Genomic DNA, 22,029 nt, shown 5'->3' with positions numbered 1-22,029 from the left:
TTTTGTTTTTTCGGTAACGTGAAACACAGGCACCCTTACTCTCATAATTACATTAACAATTTTTTTTATAATAGTTTGACCAATGACAAATTAGTAAACAACCAGTCAAAAGGATTACATTGTTAACAAGAAAACATTTGGAACCATATGGATCACAAGACTGAAATATGGGATTTATTGGTCAATTTTCCAAAATTTAAAAATAAAATTAATATAATTAAAATTATAAAAATTACCGGTGTAATTTATCGTTTCAACTTTGATAAGTATTTTAACACGAGCAATGATACATCTCCTAATTTTGAAATTCTAATTGAAAATATATATATAAAAAAAATGCTTTAGAGCTCTAATAAAGGGACTCTAATTGGGGGTGGGCCCCACTATGATAAAAAGAGCAATGATTCATAATTTTAAATTTGGAGCTCTAACAATGACTCTAATGATGTGACATGAAAAAAAAAGAAGAAAAAAAAAGACATATATTAAATCATTCATGAGTGGGGCCTACTGCCACATAAGTAGAGCTCTCGTTAGAGCTTCAGTTTTAGTGCTCTCAAACATTTTTATTTTTTTATTTTTTTTATTTTCCATGTCATTAGAGCTCATTAGAACTCCTTCATTTAGATAGATGTATCATTGTTGAAAAAAAAAAACCAAGGCCAAAACATCACATCATAATAGGGTCTACCTCCATTAGAATTCATTAGAGCTATTTTATTAGAGTTCCCAATCATTTTTCATTTTAACACATTGCCAAGATCTTGTTACCCACATGATGATATTTCTACCGTCAGATTGTACATATAAGTGTAATTTTTGACTTTTTAACTAAAAAAGTAGAGAAAAAGAAGATGGTTGTTTGAAATAACTTTTTGACTTTTTACTAAAAAATATGTATTAAAATATTGTTTGAAATACCAAAATTATCGAATTACCCTTCTGACATGTACATTTGCTTTCGGGTATGTCAGTGAATTGTGTCCATCACTTGGTGGCGTTTGGTAACACTTACGTTTTCTGTTTTTTGTTTATATTTACAAAAATTTTAAAAACTCAAATAAAAACTTGTTTGGTAAAATTTTTGATTTATAAATCAGTAATCTCAGTTTATAAATTTGGTCAAAAAATGAAAACACAAAATGTGTTTCCATTTTGAGTTTTTAGTTTTTTTTTTTTTTTTTTTTTTACCACCCAACACTAGCCACCACCCGCCACCATTTTCCACCACCGTCTTCCGCCACCGCCACCACCACCCACCACCCACCCCCCACCACACCTGCCACCACCACTCACCATCCATCACCCACTAGCCACCATTATTCACCCCTCGCCACCACCACTACCACCACTACCCACTACCTACCTGCCATCCACCCGCCACCATCCACCACCCACCACTACCATCCACCGCCCCCCACCACCACCACCCGCCACCTACTTGCCACCACCACTCACCACCCACCTACCACCACCAGCCACTCACCACCACCAGCCACCTGCCACTCACCCGCCACCAACACCCACCCATCACCCACCTGCCACCACCCACCACCACTACCACCACCACCCACTCGCTACCACCTATCACCCGCCACCTGCCACCACCACCCCCCACCCGCCGCCACCACCACCACCACCCACCACTCGCCACCGTTACCCACCCACCCACCACCCACTCGCTACCACCCACTACCCGCTACCGTCACCCATCTACCCACCCGCTACCGTCACCCACCTACCCACCCACCACCACCACCACCACCACCACCCGCCACCACCCGCCATCTGCCACCCACCTGCCACCACCACCTACCACCCGCCACCACCGCCACCTCCACCCAATCGCTACGACCCACCACCCGCCACCGTCACCCACTCACCCACCACCACCAGCTATCCATCACCCACCGTCACCACTTTCCATCACCGTCTTCCGCCGCCACTTGCCATTTCTCACTCTTTTTTATATTTTTAAAATTTGTAAAACATTTTGTCAATTACCAAACGCGTTTGTAGTTTATGTTTTTCTAAAAATAAACAAAAAATAAACAAAAACCAGTTTATAAAATTTTTGTAAATATAAACTGAAAACGTAAACATTACCAAACCCACACATATATAAGTGCGCTTTGCATTTTTAAATTTATTTATTTATTTATTTATTTATTCTTTCCCCTGTGCATGTCAAAGGAAGAGACAAAAGTAAGGACAATTTTGTCTTTTTACCATCTGATTTTAAGCCACAATTTTCCATCCAATATTTGTGAATAATATATATATTTTTAATTTTTTAATGACTTTTTAAAATTTTATCTTTTTTGAATTATCCCAAATAAGCACCAAAGCATACTGATATCAGGGATATCTTCAGACTCCCCTGGTCTGATTATGTCCCTTTCTAATCAAACTATATATTAATTTATTTATTGTTTCATACAATAAAATAATTATGATCTATGGTTTTGCACACATATGTTATCTGATTGATACATGAAATACCGATACGAGGGATTTCTTCAAACTCCCCTGGCCTGAATATGTCCCTTTCTGATCAAACTTTTTATTAATTGTTTCATGCAATAAAATAATTATGATTTATGGTTTTGCACACTTATGTTATCTGATTGATTCATGAATGTTTCATGTTTATGTAATAAACTTTATATTTAATGGGATAAAATTCATTGAACCTCTTGTGGTAGGATTGCCGGGTATTTTATTCTTCACAAATCTTTGGTGCTTCGAATTGAGCTGCCTCGAATGACTCGAATTTGTGTTCACCAGTCAGATGACCGGGTTCACTAGTCAGATGACTGGGTGAACCACTTGTCTACCGCGATTATCACCTTGTTGACCGTAACTGTTAACTTTTTTGAAGGACGACCAGCCGAATGACTGGATGGACGATCAGCAAGATAAAATTTGAGCCGTTCGAGCTAAGTTAAAATTCAAGGTATATAGTATTACTCTTTATTTCTCTATGTTTAAAAATAGTCAATCACCCCCTTATTATTTTGATTGTTTTACAATTTACCTCCCTACCGTTAATATTTCCATCCAAATTGACAAAGTCCATAAATTCAAGTTGACAAGAAAGTAAAAAATCAATTTAAAAGGCCAAATATGATATAAAAATACAATCTTGCCCTTAGACCATCTCCAACGGTGAACCAAACTTGGCATCAAATTTAAATTTTGGTAAAAAAGTCACTTTTTTAAGCTCCAACGTTTTCACCAAATCGATATCAAATCCAGAATTCAGCAAAAATGGTACCAAACTGAGTGCAGGCGAAGTATTTCACCAAATCACTGTTCCTAACCGTTGGGATGAGACGAACGGGTCGACCATCCGGTTGACCAACCGGTTAACCAACCGGTCGCCCCGGAGAAAGTTCAGACAGTTCACAAAAAGGTTGAAACCAGTCAAAAAAAAAAAAAAAAAATTTTTTTGCCTAGGTGGTCGACCACCAGGTCGACCGGCCGGTTGACCACCCGGTCGAGCACCAAAAGTTCAAAAAGTTCAAAAAAAAAAGGTTCAAACCGGTAAAAAAAAAAAAAAAAAAAAAAAAATTTTTGCCGTTACCGGTTGACCGGCCGGTCGACTGGCCGGTCGACCAACCGGTTGCCCAGCGCAAATTTGATGAAACGGATTTGATGTTGAACCGTTGGAGCGCGAAGTATCAAATTAAGGAAATGACCCATTTTTGACTCAGATTTAGTGAAACATTTGGTACACCGTTGGAGATGCTCTTAGCTTCATCTTCTTCATTAAAAGACCATTATTATCTTGGACTCTAATCATAAAAACACCCCCCTAACATCCAGCCACCTTACTGTCACTATCCGGTTGCAAATATGGAAAGATGACGTCATGTGCTGCAACCATCGTCAGACATCTACCCTGCATGTTACTATGACCATACTTCAATCTCCACTTTTTGATTGTCGACGTGTCCACCATAGATGTTTGATGGTGAGAATCAGGGAGGGACGTACAATTTTGATCTTATTTTTTCTTTCAATTTTATCAATGGTTTCTCAGCAAACCAATTTGATTACGCTTAGCATTAATCAAATCAGGTGGAAGATCATGAACAAGATATTTTAAAATAAAGAATAGAGTGGTTGTTTTTTGTCCCGAACTTTCCCTATTGACTATGGTTATACTAATCAATACCCCACCAAATCAATACCCAATTGATTATATATATATATACATATATAAAAACTTGTGTATAAATAAACTTGTATATATATATATATATATGTATGTAGGGAAATTACATGTAAACTTGTGCATATGTAAATCTGTGTATGTGTACCCCAATTTGGTGTAAATATATAAATAATTATGTATATTATGATTTAACTTAGTATAATCTTTTGTGTAAACGGGTGTATAAATAATGAGTTGACACATTGATTCAAGAGGGTAAAATAATAAATTTCTAATTTTGTTAACAAAGTTCGGTGTCGCATTTTAATTTAAAACCATACGAGGGGCAAACATGGAAGTAAAGTGCCATAGGGCTAAACCACAGGGATAAAATAAATTTTGCCCTATTTAATGAGGAAAATTATGTTTTAGAGCTAGTTCTACAGTGCAAGTATTATGTTTTTATTACTGTGTGCAAAAACTCTTATTTTGTTCTTTTACCATCATCATAAAGTAATTCTATGAAGGCTGAGAAGTTACTTTTATATATTGTTTTGAATGGATCGCTTTGAGAGATCATTAGGTTTTTGATATTAATTGCGCAAGAATAACCCTCGCATAACTATATATAAATTATGATTCAAATTACTGTTAATTATAAATTATTTTGGTGACCAGTTATAGGCTATTATAATAGTGAGATTAATAAATTATCAAATTAGAATTAGTTACGTTAATGTTAATAATGACACCATTATAGTAACTTATATTACAATCAAAACAATCTTTGACGACTCAAATTTATTGTTCAAATTCAGTAATTAAAATAGGAATGTATATAATTTATGTTTTTTAAGTTGTGATTAATAAAATTTCCTTGTGCACATAAGCAAAAGAACATATAGTAGCTCATTTTATTTAGGATTAATTATTTTAAAAATCCTATTTACAAATGTTATAGTAATTTAGGTCCTATCTAAGTTTTTTTGGACCAATACATTCTACTTAGTAAAACTGAGAATATTTTTTTTCTTTCTAATTTTTAAAACTAAAGAACATTATTAATTTTGCATAGTAATATTTTAGATAATTATTTCACTAACTGAGGAAAAAAAAAACAGAATATGAAATTAAACGTTTTTACCCTTCTACTTATTAGTTTGATTCAACTATCCAATAAAACTGAGAATATTATCAATTCTTTCCAGTTTTAAAACTGAGAACGTTATTAATTTTTATTTTTATTTTATTTTATTTATTTTTTTATTTTTAAGTTTTGCATATCAATATTCCATCATCATCCTACTTAGATACAAAATTTTTAGTTTTATACAAAAAAATAATTCAGTTTTTTCAATTTTTTCAAAAAAAAATTTAATTTTTTTTGTACATAATTATTTTTTTTTATTTTTTTTTCAATTTGAAAGTTGATAATTTTAAAGTTTTAAAAATCAAAATAAATATTAAATCATCATATTCCTTTATAGATAATCATAAATGATGAATAATTATTATTTTAAAGAACAATTCCTATTATTAAAAATTTAATAAAATTTGAAAATTAAAAAAATCTTAATTAAGACTTAATAGAGTATAAATTTTAAAATTAAGACTTGTATGTAAAATTTATTATTTATTCATATCATTTTGGGCTCGATATAGTAGGCAGTCCACTTGAAGTTTCACTGGGTTGTCCCAAAAAGTGATTCATTTATCACCACATATATAAGATGCGTTTGTTTGTTTGTTTATTTTTTTTTAACAAGAAAAAAGGATACTCTATGGTGGTGTTATCCATGGGTCCTGATTTCAACGATTGTTAGTTAGATTTAACTTAACATATAGGAAGAAATTTACTATCAAAATACTAATAAAATTCAACCACACGTCATAAAAAAAATTTAGAATTGATTAGAATACAATGCGAAATCTCAAAATGAACCAAGCAAGTGAAATGCTAACCATTTTTCATACCTTCCAAAATTCAAACCAAAATCATCCCGTAGAAAGAGCCGCTTTTTCCACTATCCCACCAACCGGGTGGTACATCTATAAGATGAGTTGATGCAACCATTTCACCTTTTTCCACTATCCCACCAACCGGGTGGTACATCTAAAATTTGTTAAATTGTAATGTAATAGAGCCTTTGTTTGGCAAGTTGGGTTGGGCTAAAATAGCCACAAAAGACAAAATAGGTTATTTTAGCCACAACAAACAAAACATCACATTCAACCCATAATCATTACACTCTTCTCTCACAAAAAAGCCAAAAAGCCAAAAAGCCAAAAAGTCCTTCCCAAACCAAGCTTTTTAGCCCAGACTAAAATAGCCAAAAAAGCCAAAAAGCCAAAAAGCCAACCCACTTCCCAAACGGAGGCAGAAGTAAATTTTTATCTTTTTTGTCTTATCCAAACAAATTTTCTTTTTAGATAATGACATATGAATGGTCAATTTAAAAAATTCGTCTTAGAGCATCCACAGTGGAACTGTTAGAACATGTGTTAGTATCAGTTGTTATTTTTTACCTAGCCATTTTTTGTTTTTGTTCTCACAATGGAACTGCTAGTAAGTGTGTTAAATTTGTCAGTTGTTAACTTGTGTTAACTTATTCGTTATCTGCAGCGAGCGTTTTAGCTAGCAAAGGAGTGCGTTTTTTTGTCTTACCAGTTGACCGGTCAATGACAATTTTTTTTTTTACTTGTTGGGATTTTTTTTTGGACTTGAAATTTAATTCTGGATTTGAAATTTTTGATTAAACTAAATTATTTATTTATTTTATTTATTATATACATATATATATATATATATATATATTTAACACATATCTTAATACACCTCCTAACACATCTATTGTACCACCATTCATTCACTATTCACTCACTGAATTAATAAACTCTTAACACATATTTTTGAATCTTACTTTTAACATTTTTTATCATATAAACACACTTTAACACATTCACTGTAAATTCCCTTACATCCCTAATAACTTAGGGCCGGCGCTGATAATGATGGGAAATGTCCCTTTCCTCCAACTTTTCTTGGCAATCATGCAGCATAAACAACTATATGTAACTGTTTCTGTGTTTGTCATTATTTTCATCAATGAGATAATTACAACAAAATTTGACATAATTAAAATAAAAAAAAATTTACAAATAAAAAGATTATCCATAAATTATATTTTCAGAATAATGTATTAATAATATTTTTTTTAAAGAAAAATACTATTCATATATAATTTTTATATAAAATTTGTCAAAAATGATATTCTTGCAAAATTTTTTATATAAAATTCTTAATTAGAATGATGTAATAGTAACACTTTCAAAAATATAACCTAAGTTGATGGACCTTTTAGTGTAAAATGATAAAATTAGAGCTAGTCTCATTATTTGGTATTAATTTTTTGTATAATTTTTCTATTTATATAATACTAAAATTTATCGTCAAAATAATGTGGAGGGGATAAAACTATAATTAAATGTTATTCGCATGAAAAGTTTATTTTAGAATGAAAATTCTCAATGTCACGTCTAGATATATACTTCTCTATTTATATATCGTCATTCTTAATTATGGAGTGTTTTTAGAAACAAAATACTAATAAAAAAATTATATAATTTCATGTAAAAATTATGTATGAAAAATTTGTTGGTTATTATTACTCTAATTTTTTTAATTTTCATTTTCTCAACAAAATAAGTCTTTACTACTTCCTTTTTAACCTATAATCCATAACTAGAGTAAGATGGTTTTTCCATTTAGATGGTTTAAAGTAAGATTTTTCAATGTCACATCTCAAATATCACAAATTATTCTTAAATGAGAAATTTTCAAAATAAATTAGAGTAATCAAATGTAGCTGGATTATGACATATATTATTGGTTGTCAACCAGTCCTAATCGACAGTAAAAACTAAATTATAATGTAACTTGATCATTATTATTCGTATCTTACCAAAGTACACATCTTGAGGTGTTTACTACAAAATTCTCTTAATTGATTACAACCGAAAAAGAGAGAGAGAAAACCTAACCAAAATAAAGTAAAGTATAGGCTATTTTTTAATATTTGGAGAAATTATAAAAAAATCTCAAAATTTGATTTTTATAACAAAGTAAATCCCGAATTTTTAATTTTGCCAATTTAAACCATATATTTTTTATTTGTCTTCAATCTAAATAATTTGCTTATTTTCTTTAAGTAAAATCAACCGAAAATAGTATTTTAGTTATTAAACTCAATAAAAAAAGATATTTTGAACATTTTATATATATTTACATTGAGTTTAATGAAAAAAATTTATTTTTTCATTGGTTTAGCTTAATAAAAATAGGTGAATGGTTTAAATTAAAAATAAATCAAAAGATTAAAATTTAAATTGACAAAATTAAAAACTCAAGATTTATTTTATTAAATGACTCAAACCTAGTTATCGCTTTATATTTTCTTCCCACTCACTCGAATAGGGTTGTAAACTACACTAAACATTTCAAATCTTGGAGCTATTGGAGATTTGTTTGATTATTAATTTCAGAATTTTGGGATTAGTCGAGATGTATGTAAGTTAATTTGGACATCTGATTATAAAAAAAAAAATGATAAATTATTTAGTCCAATGTTATTAATGATTTTACAAATACATAAAGTGGGTGTTTGGGAAGTGGATTTTTTTGTAAATTTTTTTAGTTGAAGGTTTTTTTTTGTGTTTAGAAAAATAGTTAGATTTTTTTGTGATTGGATGTGATGTTTGTGAAAGAAAAAATGAAATGATTACGGGGTTTAATGTGATATTTTGTTTGGATTGATTTTTTTAGTTTTGTAAAACATTTGTCTTGTAATAAAAAAAACTAAAAAAAAAAAATCCAAAAATCAACTTGCCAAACACCGCCAAAATAAAATTAATTGAGTGTAAGTTTAACAAATTAATTAACTTAATATTCAACCCCCACACACACACACACACACAAGAACAACAACAACAAAAAAAATAGAAAATTTTGGGCAATTTGTGTTTAACTTGCGGGGTTGGATTTAAGTCAACAATTTCGGTTACAATTCTGATTTTGGCAGCCCTATACAGCTCTTAGCACAATTCGAATTGGATTTAGATAATCTTTCAAGCCGTTCAAGTTGGACCTGTGATCAAGTAGGCTAAACACTTATAAATTAGTATTATGTGCGTATAATATATTTTTTTTATCCAAAATGTATTGTCCATAAACCAAATGATGTATTAAGTAGTGAGTTTATTACTTTTAACATCAAGAAATTCCGTAATATGCATTTTATTTTAAAAAAGATAAGATGTTTTAGTAAAAACAATTCTCAAACTATTTTTCATATTTATTATCGAGTAGACTATAAAATCTGCTTGCTGTTATTATCATTGTCTATCTATTAATTTTAAAATATTATAGACAATTATAATTTATTCTCATTCTAAACTTGAGATTATTCTTTTATATTTTAGGGTAAATTTTTTTTGGTCTTTTTTTTTTTTTTTTTTTTGGTCTTTTTTTATCTTGCATCAGTTTACTACTACCTAGAAATTTGTTTTCCCGCCCCCCGGGAATCAAATCAGAAGCATCTTGCATGGAACACGAGGGAGGTGAAATGGGCATTTTAGTGAAGAACAATGTTAGAAATATCAAGAATTTTATTAATATTTTTATCAAATGTCTCATATGATTATAAGATACATTTTCATGTGAAACATTTATGTAGAATTCAAACTCATTGTGAGACAAGTAGTAATTTTTTTATACTGTATTTGGTTAAGAAATTTAAAAAGAGATTTGAAAAAAAAAAGAAAAATATATGCAAAAATAGATGAAATATACATATATATTATTTATATTTTACCTATTTTTTTCCTTTTCCTTTCTTAATCTCTTCTCAAATTTTTCATCCAAAGACAGCGTTAGCCTCGCTATCATTGCCCTTTAGTGTTTCCCAATCTTTCTGATGCGGCCACATGTTATTGGTCTGTCAGAAAATAATGTCACAGCATATTGTTAGTCTGTTGGAAAAAAAATGTCCCTATAAAGAAATATTGTATATAATATACCGTTCAATTACTCTGCGGCATTATCAAATATTTTTTATCAATAAAAGATCACTATGACCATTTTTAACATAGAATCAAAAATTTCATCAAATTTAAATAAATTTTAATAAAAAAATTAATTTAATATCATTTACTCTAATGCTAAAACTAAAATTTTTATTTAATTTTTTCACATCTTCGATTGTTTGAGAGATCTTCCGGATATAAACAAAAAATCTGTCAAAATTACTCATGGTGGACATCCGAGTAGACATCCCGGAGGATATTCGAGTGGACATCTGGCCTAATGTTAAATTTAAATTTGATGAAAGATGAAAGATGAAAGACTCACTTCATTTAATGAAAGTTTTAGTCTTACCTCTATTTGATATGAATTTAGTGAAAGGGTTAGAGCATCTCATTTGATGCATTTCATATAATTTCAAATTTTATGAAGTATCTGATGTTGGATTAGAGATGTTCTAACACATTAAATTTGGTAGTGTTATATCTCATAATTTTTTCCCTATAAAAACATCCTTCACAATTTGTAACTGGTAAGAATTTAACCACTCACTTTATGGTGGTAAACTCTTACCGATAAAAAATTGTGAAAGGTGTTTTTATAAGATAAATTTATGAGAATAAATCATTTTCTTATTAAATTTATCATTTTTTACAATTTTTTTCGTACTAAATAAAAATAAGTTAATAATTCTCAATTGATACTTTAACATTTGAAAAAGAAAAAACTAAAAAATAAGTAAAATGTGTGTGAAATATAATTATATTTTATATTTTTTTTATTTTTATTTCTAAATCTTTTCTAAAATCCATGAATAAAAAACGACCTCAAAAGAGAAATTACCAATAATTTCTAAAAATTATAATAAATTTATAATTTTAATTATTAAGAATTATAATATATTAATTATTTACAATTATTTTTTTCAAAACACCACTGCCCCATTATTTGTCCTATAAATTCATGATTGTCACTTTTTACTAGTCCAAACCCCTTCAATAAAGGCCTCCATTACCATTTTATTTGATCAGCTCTCCCACCACCACTCTCACCACCACCTCTGCGACCGCCGCCGCCATCACCACCACCTCCATGGCCGCCCCAAAAGGAGGTGGATATCCAAAGATGGAATCTTCAAGGAATGATATTCACCAACCCATGCTTCAACACCTACCCATTCTAACACCAGAAGAACCATCGGAAAATCGCATCGAATATAGTAGCGGAGAACTTGAGAGAGTGTTGTGTGACCGAAGCGTGCCGCTCTGGCAGCGTCTCTGGCAGGCCACGTGGATTGAATTGAAGCTGTTATTCTTCTTAGCAGCCCCTGCTGTGATTGTTTATTTGATCAACTACTGTATGTCCATGTCAACTCAAATCTTCGCCGGCCACTTAGGCAATCTTGAGCTCGCTGCTGCTTCACTTGGCAACAATGGCATCCAAATGTTTGCCTATGGTCTCATGGTACTTGCCAACCACTTCTCTCTCTCCGTGTGTGTTGATAAATAAACAATAATGCTAGGTATCATGAAGGAAGTATCATGAAAAGTTTTCATGAAGATTCTTTATTCTCTTCTTGAATTAGTTTGTAGTGTTTGTAGTATTTTATTGTATGTTATACAATTACTCTTAAATCAGTTTCATAAAACTTTTCATGACACTTCTAAAATGATTAGATTGTGTAGAACTGAAAAAAAAAAAAGGGAAATATTGTACGTAATAACAATTTTTTAAAGTAAATTTTCTCACTAATAGATGTGTTCTATAATAATAATGACATATTGAAATTTAAAATAGAATTTACTTTAATTATGTGGTATGTGTCAGATAAGTTAAAATATGTATTAGCTTATCCCATTAATAAAAGAAGCATGGATTTAGACTCTTTTCATTAGATGATTAGAATAGAGTTAGTATAAGCTTGCAACACATCATTAAAAATAAAAAATCAATAGTTTAGAATTGTTAACTGAACCCATCAAAAAAAGAAAAAAATAAAATTTGTAAGTGAATTTGAGTTTTGAATTTAAAATGGAGGATGTGTTCAAATAAAAAAAAAAAAAAATTAAAATGGAGGATAGATTTTTAAATTTTTTAAAAATATCGTAAATTTTTATTACACTTATTTTCATGAAGAATGTATAATATTTTAAAATTTTTTACCATATATTCTTAACACATTCATAATATCCCTCAAGTAATTTTAAATTTAAAATAAAATTATGTTAGATGTAAATATTTCACAACCATTTATCTTGAATTCAATTTGTGTACACTATATGTTTGATTAGAATTGTTGAATCACATACAAATAATAATACATAAAGTAAATGACAAATGTAAAGCAAACGAATCTAGCTAGGGAAATCAAAGAATCTTTTCATTTTTCAATGATGTACGCAGGAATCGAAAAGAAAAAACAATTGTGAGCTTTAATTGTGGAGCTTTAATGTTGTGTGTGGATCTTATAATGATATGATGTTTGTATCTTGTGTGTTTGTTTTTGTTTTTTCATTGTTAATTCATTAGAGTTAAAATTAAAAGGATGTATCAATTCTGATATGAAAAAATAGAAACAAAATAGGAAAGAATAACTCTATGGTCGAACACAGCCTGTCTTGCATACGGATCCGAAACAGCCAATACAAAAAAAGAATTGTTATAAAGATTCTCTCTAATAATTGACTGTCGTGTGTCATTTTGATTTTAAATATTCAAATTGTGTTAATTTAATTTTTAATGTTTAAATTGTGTCAATTTTATTTATAATGTATAAAAGGTGTGTTTTTATACTTATTATTGATTTTAATGGCATTTATTAATGGAGTTAGATTTGGGGACTATGAGAAGTTGGTTACAAGTTAATTTTTTAATTTTTTTTTTGTGACTTTTTGTGGCCTTTTTAGCTTAAAAAGCTAGTTTTTCGTGATTTTTTATGATTTTTTTGATTAAAAAATTAAAAAACTAAAAAGTTGATTTTTTTTATGAAATTTCCAAAATATTCCTAAATTAAAATATTTTTTTATATATTGAGAATCAAACTTACATAATTTAAACATTAATTACTAACCTGAAACATTTTCTGTATAGTGGGGATCAATTTGTTAGGATTTCATACATAATGATTATAATGATTTGACCTAGTGGTTGTGTGGCGTAAACTTATGGGTTGCGGGTTCAACTCATATTACGGGAAAAAGGAGGTTGATGCTCTTTGTTAATGGTTTTTTTTTTTTTATCTTTCTTTATTTTTTATTATGAGAGTTGTACGTAAATAGTGATTGTTGGACTTAAGTTTAGTAATTAATTATTACGTAGGCTCTAATTTTCTAATTATTTTTTGCTAGTGATTTGATTCATCATGAAATATTCCTTACACTTATAATTATTCTTTGATTAACAATATAAATATAAATATATATAGATATAATTTTTATTAAATTTGTAATTATCTTCCACAGATTGAAAAATAAAACCCCCAAGTATGGGGACTATTATGCACATAAATATTTTGGCCTATTCTGTAAAGTAGGTTAAGGGCAAGTTTGGGATCTCTCAAAAAAGATAAAAGACAGAAAGTTACTTAAAAAGTTAAAAAGTTAACACTATTCATCAAAAGTCAACAATTACGGCTGCACAACTCCCAATTCGAATTTTTCCTTACAAATCAATTTTTACAATTTTTTATTACATATTTTTTCATAAAAAGTCAAAAAGTTAACCCAAACATCTATATTTTCAACCTCAATTTTTTAGTCCAAAAAGATAAAAAGTGCACTTATTTAAGACACTCCAAACAAACCCTAAATGTTAGTTTTTTGATTTTTTTTTTGATTTTTTTTTTTAAAAAAATGTAAAAATAAATAGATCACGTGATTTAAAAAAAAAAAAAAAAACTAACAAACTGACATTTAACCCAATTATTAAAATAAGCCTTCATTTGCCCTCCCTAGACAAAAGGCATAATAAAAGCATCACTCATTTTAACTTCACAATTACTAAAATTTTACTTTTTTAAAAAATTGTTTTTACTTCATAAGTCTCATCATTTCATTCAAATGTGCAGCTCGGTATGGGCAGCGCAGTTGAAACTCTATGCGGACAAGCATACGGAGCACACGAATACGAAATGCTCGGCATTTACCTTCAAAGATCAACCATCCTCCTCACTCTCACCGGCTTCGTCCTCGCTTTCGTCTACATTTTTTCCGAGCCCATTCTCGTATTCCTCGGCCAATCCCCCGACATTGCCTCTGCCGCTGCCCTCTTCGTCTACGGCCTCATCCCCCAAATTTTTGCCTACGCTGTAAACTTCCCAATCCAAAAATTTCTACAGGCACAGAGCATTGTGACGCCCAGTGCATACATATCTGCAGTCACATTAGTCCTCCACTTGATACTGAGCTGGTTGGCTGTGTACATGATTGGGCTTGGGCTTTTTGGCTCGTCACTAGTGTTAAGTTTGTCTTGGTGGATTATTGTGATAGCCCAGTTTATTTATATTGTGAAGAGTGAGAGGTGTAAGTATACGTGGGCTGGGTTCAGTTTACAGGCCTTTTCGGGCCTGCCGGAGTTCTTGAAGTTGTCCGCAGCGTCGGCGGTGATGCTGTGCTTGGAGTCGTGGTACTTTCAGATTCTTGTTTTGCTGGCTGGGTTGCTTGAAAATCCTGAGTTGGCTTTGGATGCTCTCTCTATCTGGTAAGAGATTTTTTTTTTTTTTTTTTTTGGGGGTGGGGTGGTGTCTGTGTGTTAAATGAGGGGTTTTGGGCCGGGTGGATCTCATTGATGGGCCATGAATCCTATAAGACACATAATTAATTATTAAAACATATTAAAAATGTACGTGTCAACGCAATGAAACTCACATTTGATGAAAGAAATATGTTATAATTTTTAATAATATGTCTGATAAATTTTAAATTTTAATTTATTAAACATTCTATTATGTAGAGTCTAATCTCAATGTTACATCATTAAGGCAGTTTAAGAGTGATAAATTAGAAGATGTAGTATTATTTTTTTGATGAAAAAAAATGAGTAAATCAATGAATAAAAAAAATTCTTGTGGATCCCATCATATTGCCATAAAAATTCTTGGTATTTTTATTTTTAATTTTTTGTAATTTAATGATATGTATGTAAATTTTCTCCTCTAAAACGGGGTAAGAATACAATTTTTAATTTTTTAAGATACGTTTCAATAACCGATAATTGTAATCTTAAATAAATAATATATTAACGGATATGTTGCAAGACAAAAAGATACATACTAAGCAAAATACCCGTACTTTGATATATAATATAGGTTTAAACTTGGTGTGGCGCGTTATATCTAAGGATGAATCTGATTTAGATATTTAAAATTTAGATACTTTTTAATATATATATATATATATATATTATGTTTGAAGCATTGCTGAATGTAAAATATCGATTTCAATTTGATAATTATTAAGAAAATAGGAAATTATAATAATATATTGCTATGCAAGAGGAATACAAAATAGCGAAAAAAAGTGTTACATAGGATTCCACATTTTTTTTGCTCTCCAATAATATTTTTCATGATTAATGAAAAATAAATTTTTTTGGGAAAAAAATATTTCTTATTTTTAAAAGGCAAAAAATATTTTCTGAACTAAAATTTTACTAATGTCACCACGCTACTAGCACCACTCTCATCCCCATGCCACCATCACCGTCGCCATTACCACTGCCACCTCCATCTTCATTCCACCACCACTACCGCCACCAAATATAGAAAAATATTATCTTCTCTTAAATTTTTGTTTTCTTATTAAAAAATATTTTCCACCCCAAACAAATGGCATAGTAAGCTAATGAATCTTTTTGTGGGTGCTAATTGCAGCATGACGATTGTAGGATGGGTGTTTATGATCTCAGTCGGGTTCAATGCAGCCGCCAGGTCAGCCTTTTTAATCTTCCATTACTTCAATTACATAACATTTAGTGAAAATAAAATATTTATCAGTAGTTTGTTTTATCAATTGTAATGAGAATTTTGTTGATGTTATATGATTGAGCAGTGTGAGAGTGAGCAATGAGATTGGAGCTGGACACCCAAAGTCAGCTGCATTTTCGGTAGTAATAGTGAATACAATCTCATTCATCATCTCCGTCATCGCTGCATTGATCTTGTTGGCGTTGCGACATGTCATTAGCTATGCCTTCACAGACGGTGAAGCTGTGGCTGATGCTGTCTCCGATCTCTGTCCACTTCTAGCCGTTACCCTCATCCTCAATGGAATCCAACCCGTTTTGTCCGGTCAGTATCTGATATGCTAGTTGCACATAATTAAATTAGGAGAAATTACAAGTCAGTGTAGCTTCCCAAAAACAAAATTTATTTTTTATTTTTTGATTTAATGGCGGCCGAGGTCACAAAACTAAAAAAAATAAAAAATGATAGGGGGAACAGATCCTCCTTGCCTATCACTAACCAAAGCCAACTCCACAAACTGGAAGGGGCTGATATCAACAATCCATTCCCATTGCTCATACTAAGTGCTGCATTTGCTAATAAGTCAGCACAAAAGAAAACAAAATATAAATAAGGGGTAAATCATACTAACTTTAATAAATAAAATTATAGTTTTTTTTTATTATAAATTTGTAAATATTTTTTGAAAACGACACTGTTTTGTAATTTTTCCATAAAATTACACAATGAATAAAACAAAATATAAATAAGGTGTAAATCCCACATATATGTGAGGTCGATATTTGTACATTTTATCTTTGTTGTACAGTTTGATTATGTGCAACCAAACTTTTTCAGTAAACATCATTTCAAAAAATATATAGAAAAATTAATATATGATTCAAATTTATTTTGATTCACACTGAATAATTACACTTAGCTATTTTAAGAAATAGATTAAAAGTTGACTTTTGGATTTTTTTTTTTTGAAAAAAAGTGCAAAAAAAAAGAAAAAAGAAAAGAGAAATGATATGATATGATCTAAAAGCCAAAAAGTCAAAAAATTAACTTTAACCAACTTTTCAAAATAGTTAAGCGTACTTATTCACAGTGTGAATCAAAATAAATTTGAATCATACATTAATTTTTCTATATATGTTCTGAAATGATGTTTAGTGAAAAAGTTTGGTTGCATGTAATCAAGTTGATATATCATGTTTACTGAAAAAGCAAATTTTTAATCAACTTTCCAACTTCCCAATGAACATATTAATTTTTTTGTGCACTTTGATTTGTAAATATTTTTTCTATAACTAAAATAGCAATACTTTATCCCCACAATAAATAAATAATAAAAACTATTTAATTGATGGACTTCAAACAAATATGTGTGTGTGTGTGTGTTTTTTTTGTATATTTTAAATTTCATTCTCTTCTGGTAATTCGGTGCTAACCTTGAGACAAATATATATGTAAACCATGATGAAGGTGTGGCTGTGGGTTGTGGATGGCAATCGTTCGTGGCATACGTTAATGTGGGCTGTTATTACATAGTTGGAGTACCTCTTGGTGCAGTCTTTGGTTTTTACTTCAATCTCGGAGCAAAGGTAAATCCAAAATAAATAAATAAATCACATTGGTGGTCCAGTTATCCAAAAAATATATATATTGATTCAATAATAATAGTCATATAATTTTATTATGTTTAAGATATAAATGGCCTAATTTCAAAATTACATTTGTGGTCTATTATTTTGATGAATTAAATTTTTATATTAATGATATATATACAAATATTTATAAAAATAAATGATTCAAATTATTAAGGTGAATCCATGATGGGCTACACTACCCAAACAATAGTGTGCAATCCAGATTTGGATTGTTGTTTATCCTTCTTTTTTAAATTATTTAAAAAGTAAAATATATAGTATAAATTTAAATTTGATGTAGTATAGATAATATCAACAATAAATTAATCAACACATTTTACTTTCTGAATTTTTTAAAATAATTTTTTTCTGAACACTCTATTTGTGGTGGGTGTAGGGAATATGGACAGGAATGTTAGGAGGCACAGTTATGCAAACCATAATCTTGATTTGGGTCACAGTCCGAACCGACTGGAATAAAGAGGTAATCTGAATTAATAGACTCCTATCCTCAATTGTTCTTGAATTTCTTATCATCATGATTTTTTTTTTTGATTTATTTATTTTGGTTTAAACAGTATAGAGAAAAGCATTAGCTAAAAACGCTTGAAGCTAATCATTTTTAATTTTCATGTGCCATGAAGTGAAAAAAAAATCCAAAAAAGTCTTCTTTTTTTTTTTTTTTAATTTCTATTTTTCCATGATTTTTTTTTTCGGTGAACCACAATGAATCAAATGCATCAAACTTGTAACGTTTAAAAGTAAAAATTCGTTAAAAAGCCAATAAAAGTACAATGTTATATTTATAGTTTCAATTTGAATTGAAATTGCAGGTGGATGAAGCTAGGAAGAGGTTGAATAAGTGGGGAGACAAGAAGGAATCGCTTCCACAGGGTTAATTTATTTTCTAATAAAGGCCAAATTTAAACTGCCAAAACATCGATAAATGAAACCTAGCATAATTGTCTCAATCAACCCTCCAAGAAGACAGTTAAAGGGAACCATATTTTCCATGCAGGGTTACATTTCTCCTTTGATTAATCAAAATTGGAATTTATGATCCAATTAGTGCGGTCCTTATATATTTAATTTCCATTCTTTAAGGCTGAATATATTTTGGATTTGTGAAAAGAAAAAGTAAGAAGGTTCCAAACATGAGAATATAGACAAATCAAAGTAGTTACATAGAGAGACAGAGAGATGGCACAGCTAGAAATAGGGGTTTTAGAGGCATTTAAAAAATGCTGCTATAGGTCTCAAAAATGCTGTCAACTCTTTTTGTGATGTTTAGCACCAAACGCCGAAGACGCGGCCGTTGCTATAATTTTATGGTGCGTTGCTATATTATTATAGGTAGCGTTTTCTAAAAACGTCGCTAAAAGTTCTACATGACGATAAGATGACGTCACATGATATTTTAGCGACGTTTGAAAAACACCGTCATAGACATTTATACATTTTAAAAATCTAGCTGTTAGGATTGGGATATAGTGACGTTTAACAAATGCCGCCATAGCCTTTTTTTTTTAATTTTTAAAATGGTGCTAATTTTATATGGTTGAACTAAAAAAATATCTGTCGTAAATAATTATTAAGAACTAATAATTGATGTTTATTAAAATAATAAATAAACTAAGCTTGGAAACACAATTAAAAATAAGAAACAATATATTGCATACCCAAGAATAAAAACAATTCATGTTAAGACTTTAAATACATCAATTGAAATCAAAATGGTCAAGAAGAAGTCAAATTACTTAAACTTCAAGAGTAGCTCTCATCAGGGTGATATGAATAACATTTAAAAGAGGTGATTTGCGAAAAAAATGTGCATAGAACCCCATAAGTTGTTTTAACAATTACAACCTTCAAGGCTCTCATCTTAGCTGTTGTTTTAAAGTGACTTTCACAAGGGCGGGCTACAAGCCAAAACATTTTTGTGGCATCCAGGGTGAACCATATGGAGTAGTTGCCAGTTCTAACCAATAAGAAATATACAACTTTGCAGTAGCTTCCAAGTCTTCCACTGAGCACTAATATCAATTGAAGAAACAAGAATTGCAGCAACAAGAAAAAAATAAAAAAATAAACCAACCATTTCAAGCATTAAGAACAATAAGGGAGTGAAAACCGAACCAATATAAACAAGATTGAGCTAAGATTGAGATAAGAGAGCAAAGCATTAAGGAACTGTTGCTTTGAATGTCAAGACCGTGATAAGATTGAGATGCAAGATACTCTGCTCCAGATTTAGCTGTTTCCTTGATTATAGATTTAGGGTCCGTGTCGCTCACTTGAAGAGCCTTCTCTGTTACTTTCACTAAGGCAAGAGTTCCATCTTCATTTTCCTCACTAGTCTCTGATAACCCACATTCAAATATTTGAAATATTAGAAACATTAATTACATTTACCATGTTCCTGTACTATGTAGAAAAAAACACCAAAAAGGTAAATTTGGGTTATGTATGATTTTATCCGTCTTGCCTATAGAAAAACAGGAAATAAATAAATAAATAAGAGAGAGTTTTCCATCAAGTAAATTAATGGACACGAAAGCAAGCAGAAAAATAAATTATCACCTGGTAAAGATTTCCCCCTGCCTTTCGAAGAGTGTTTTCTAATCTAAAAACTAAAATGGCCATATCAATAAGGCAGGTGTTACACTTATTTATTTTGATAATTTATTTAATTATGTTTTAATTTATTTAAAAGAGAAAAATAGAATCCAAAATTTATTTTAATGATTTATTTAATTATATTTTAATTTATTTGAAAATGAAAAATAGAATCCAAAATTTATTTTGATGATTTATTTAATTATGTTTTAAATCCAAAATTTATTTTGATGATTTATTTAATTATGTTTTTAATTTATTTGAAAGAGAAAAATAGAATCAAAATTTATTTTGTCCCATTATTTCTCACCTAAACTTTTATCCTAAATATTGTTTGAATGTATTTAATATTTGCTTAAATCAAGAGTTCATTTCAACCCAAAAATAATGTCCAAATCCGAGGTTCAAACAGCCTAAAATAAAGGTTCAAATAGCCCAACACAATAGCAGACCAAAAGGTTCAAACAGCTCAGCACAGCAGCAGGTCAATAGGTTCAAGTGGAAGATATTCAAATTAGTAATGATGGAGTGGAAAATATTCAAATGAATACAATGACTATAAATGACTATAAATTCAAATGAATACAATAGTTATAAACGGCTATAAATTCAAATGATTACAACGGCTATGAACGGCTATAAGTTTCATTATATATACCAAAGCCTCTAATGTAAACAAGTTACAAAAAAAACCAAAAAATATTCTTTGATCTATAATCACTCATATTTATTCTCTGAAAAATTATCTGAGAAGTGTTCTTCAATTTTTGTTTACATCCTGTTTCAGAAATTATACACTGAGACGTATAGCTTTAAGCCTATCTTTCCTGTGTGAGATTTACAGAAAAACCAGAGCTTCATTTTTATATCTATCTTTGAGAGATAATTCTTGTAGTTTTCTGTGAAAGTAAAAACACCTTCTTTTCAACCTTGTAAAAGTGTAGTACACTCAGTGTTCTTAACTTAGAAAGTCTCTGTAAAATCCGTGGGGGATTGCTCCATTTGTAAACAGGTTGCTAGCACCTCCGTGAAGCTAGAGCATAGTGGAAAATCTCAAGTGAAGTTTGAGGAGTGGACGTAGGCCGAGTTGAAGTCGAACCACTATAAATTTGTTTGCCTCTCTCTCCCTTATCTCTTTATTTTATTTAAATTGCTGTAGCTATATTTCACATTTTTACTATACTAAAATCATTAACTGACATAGTTGTTTGAACACTTGTTTTTAATTATTTTTATTTCATTAACTATATTTATCTATTGTGCTAGTCATAATTTTTAGTAGGGTATTATTAATTTTTAATTGTAAAAACCTAATTCACCCATCCTTTTAGGTTGTCTTTTGGATAACAGCAGGGATAATCAATATAAATAATTACTGATTTGGGAAAGGGATATATTAAAGGAAACAAACAGCTAAATAATTTGAGGTATGAAGTGGGTTTCTGTGCGGGTTCTTTCTTTACAACCTAGAAGAACAAAATTGCCATATTGGCGAAAATAGGCGCATCAATATCCTCTTGTGGAAAATCATAAAAATACAATATAACTTTATCGACCAAAATCAATTGCCATTGCATATTCT

The 22,029-nt window shown here is 30.1% G+C and overlaps 1 protein-coding gene across 1 annotated transcript; it reads left to right on the top strand.

The window, feature by feature from the left end:
• The first annotated feature begins 11,195 nt into the window (after nucleotides 1-11,195).
• LOC114263910 (protein DETOXIFICATION 40) lies at nucleotides 11,196-18,896 on the top strand. The gene is made up of 7 exons (XM_082883905.1): nucleotides 11,196-11,702; nucleotides 14,305-14,936; nucleotides 16,108-16,164; nucleotides 16,286-16,524; nucleotides 17,668-17,786; nucleotides 18,229-18,315; nucleotides 18,665-18,896. The coding sequence occupies exons 1-7, from the start codon at nucleotides 11,331-11,333 to the stop codon at nucleotides 18,728-18,730; spliced, it is 1,572 nt and encodes a 523-aa protein (XP_082740031.1). The 5' UTR covers nucleotides 11,196-11,330; the 3' UTR covers nucleotides 18,731-18,896.
• The last annotated feature ends 3,133 nt before the right edge of the window (nucleotides 18,897-22,029 follow it).

Source organism: Camellia sinensis, chromosome 8 (assembly GCF_055761805.1).
Source record: "Camellia sinensis isolate YWXY chromosome 8, ASM5576180v1, whole genome shotgun sequence".
Lineage (NCBI taxonomy): Eukaryota > Viridiplantae > Streptophyta > Magnoliopsida > Ericales > Theaceae > Camellia > Camellia sinensis.
The sequence above is the reverse complement of the archived record's forward strand: the minus strand, read 5'-3'. Positions and strand labels throughout refer to the sequence as shown.

Coding starts and splice junctions, on each gene's coding strand:
- LOC114263910 (XM_082883905.1), top strand. CDS start 11,331: ATGGCCGCCCCAAAAGGAGGTGGATATCCAAAGATGGAATCTTCAAGG. Junction 11,703..14,304: donor TGTTTGCCTATGGTCTCATG/GTACTTGCCAAC, acceptor TCAAATGTGCAG/CTCGGTATGGGCAGCGCAGT. Junction 17,787..18,228: donor ACTTCAATCTCGGAGCAAAG/GTAAATCCAAAA, acceptor TGGTGGGTGTAG/GGAATATGGACAGGAATGTT.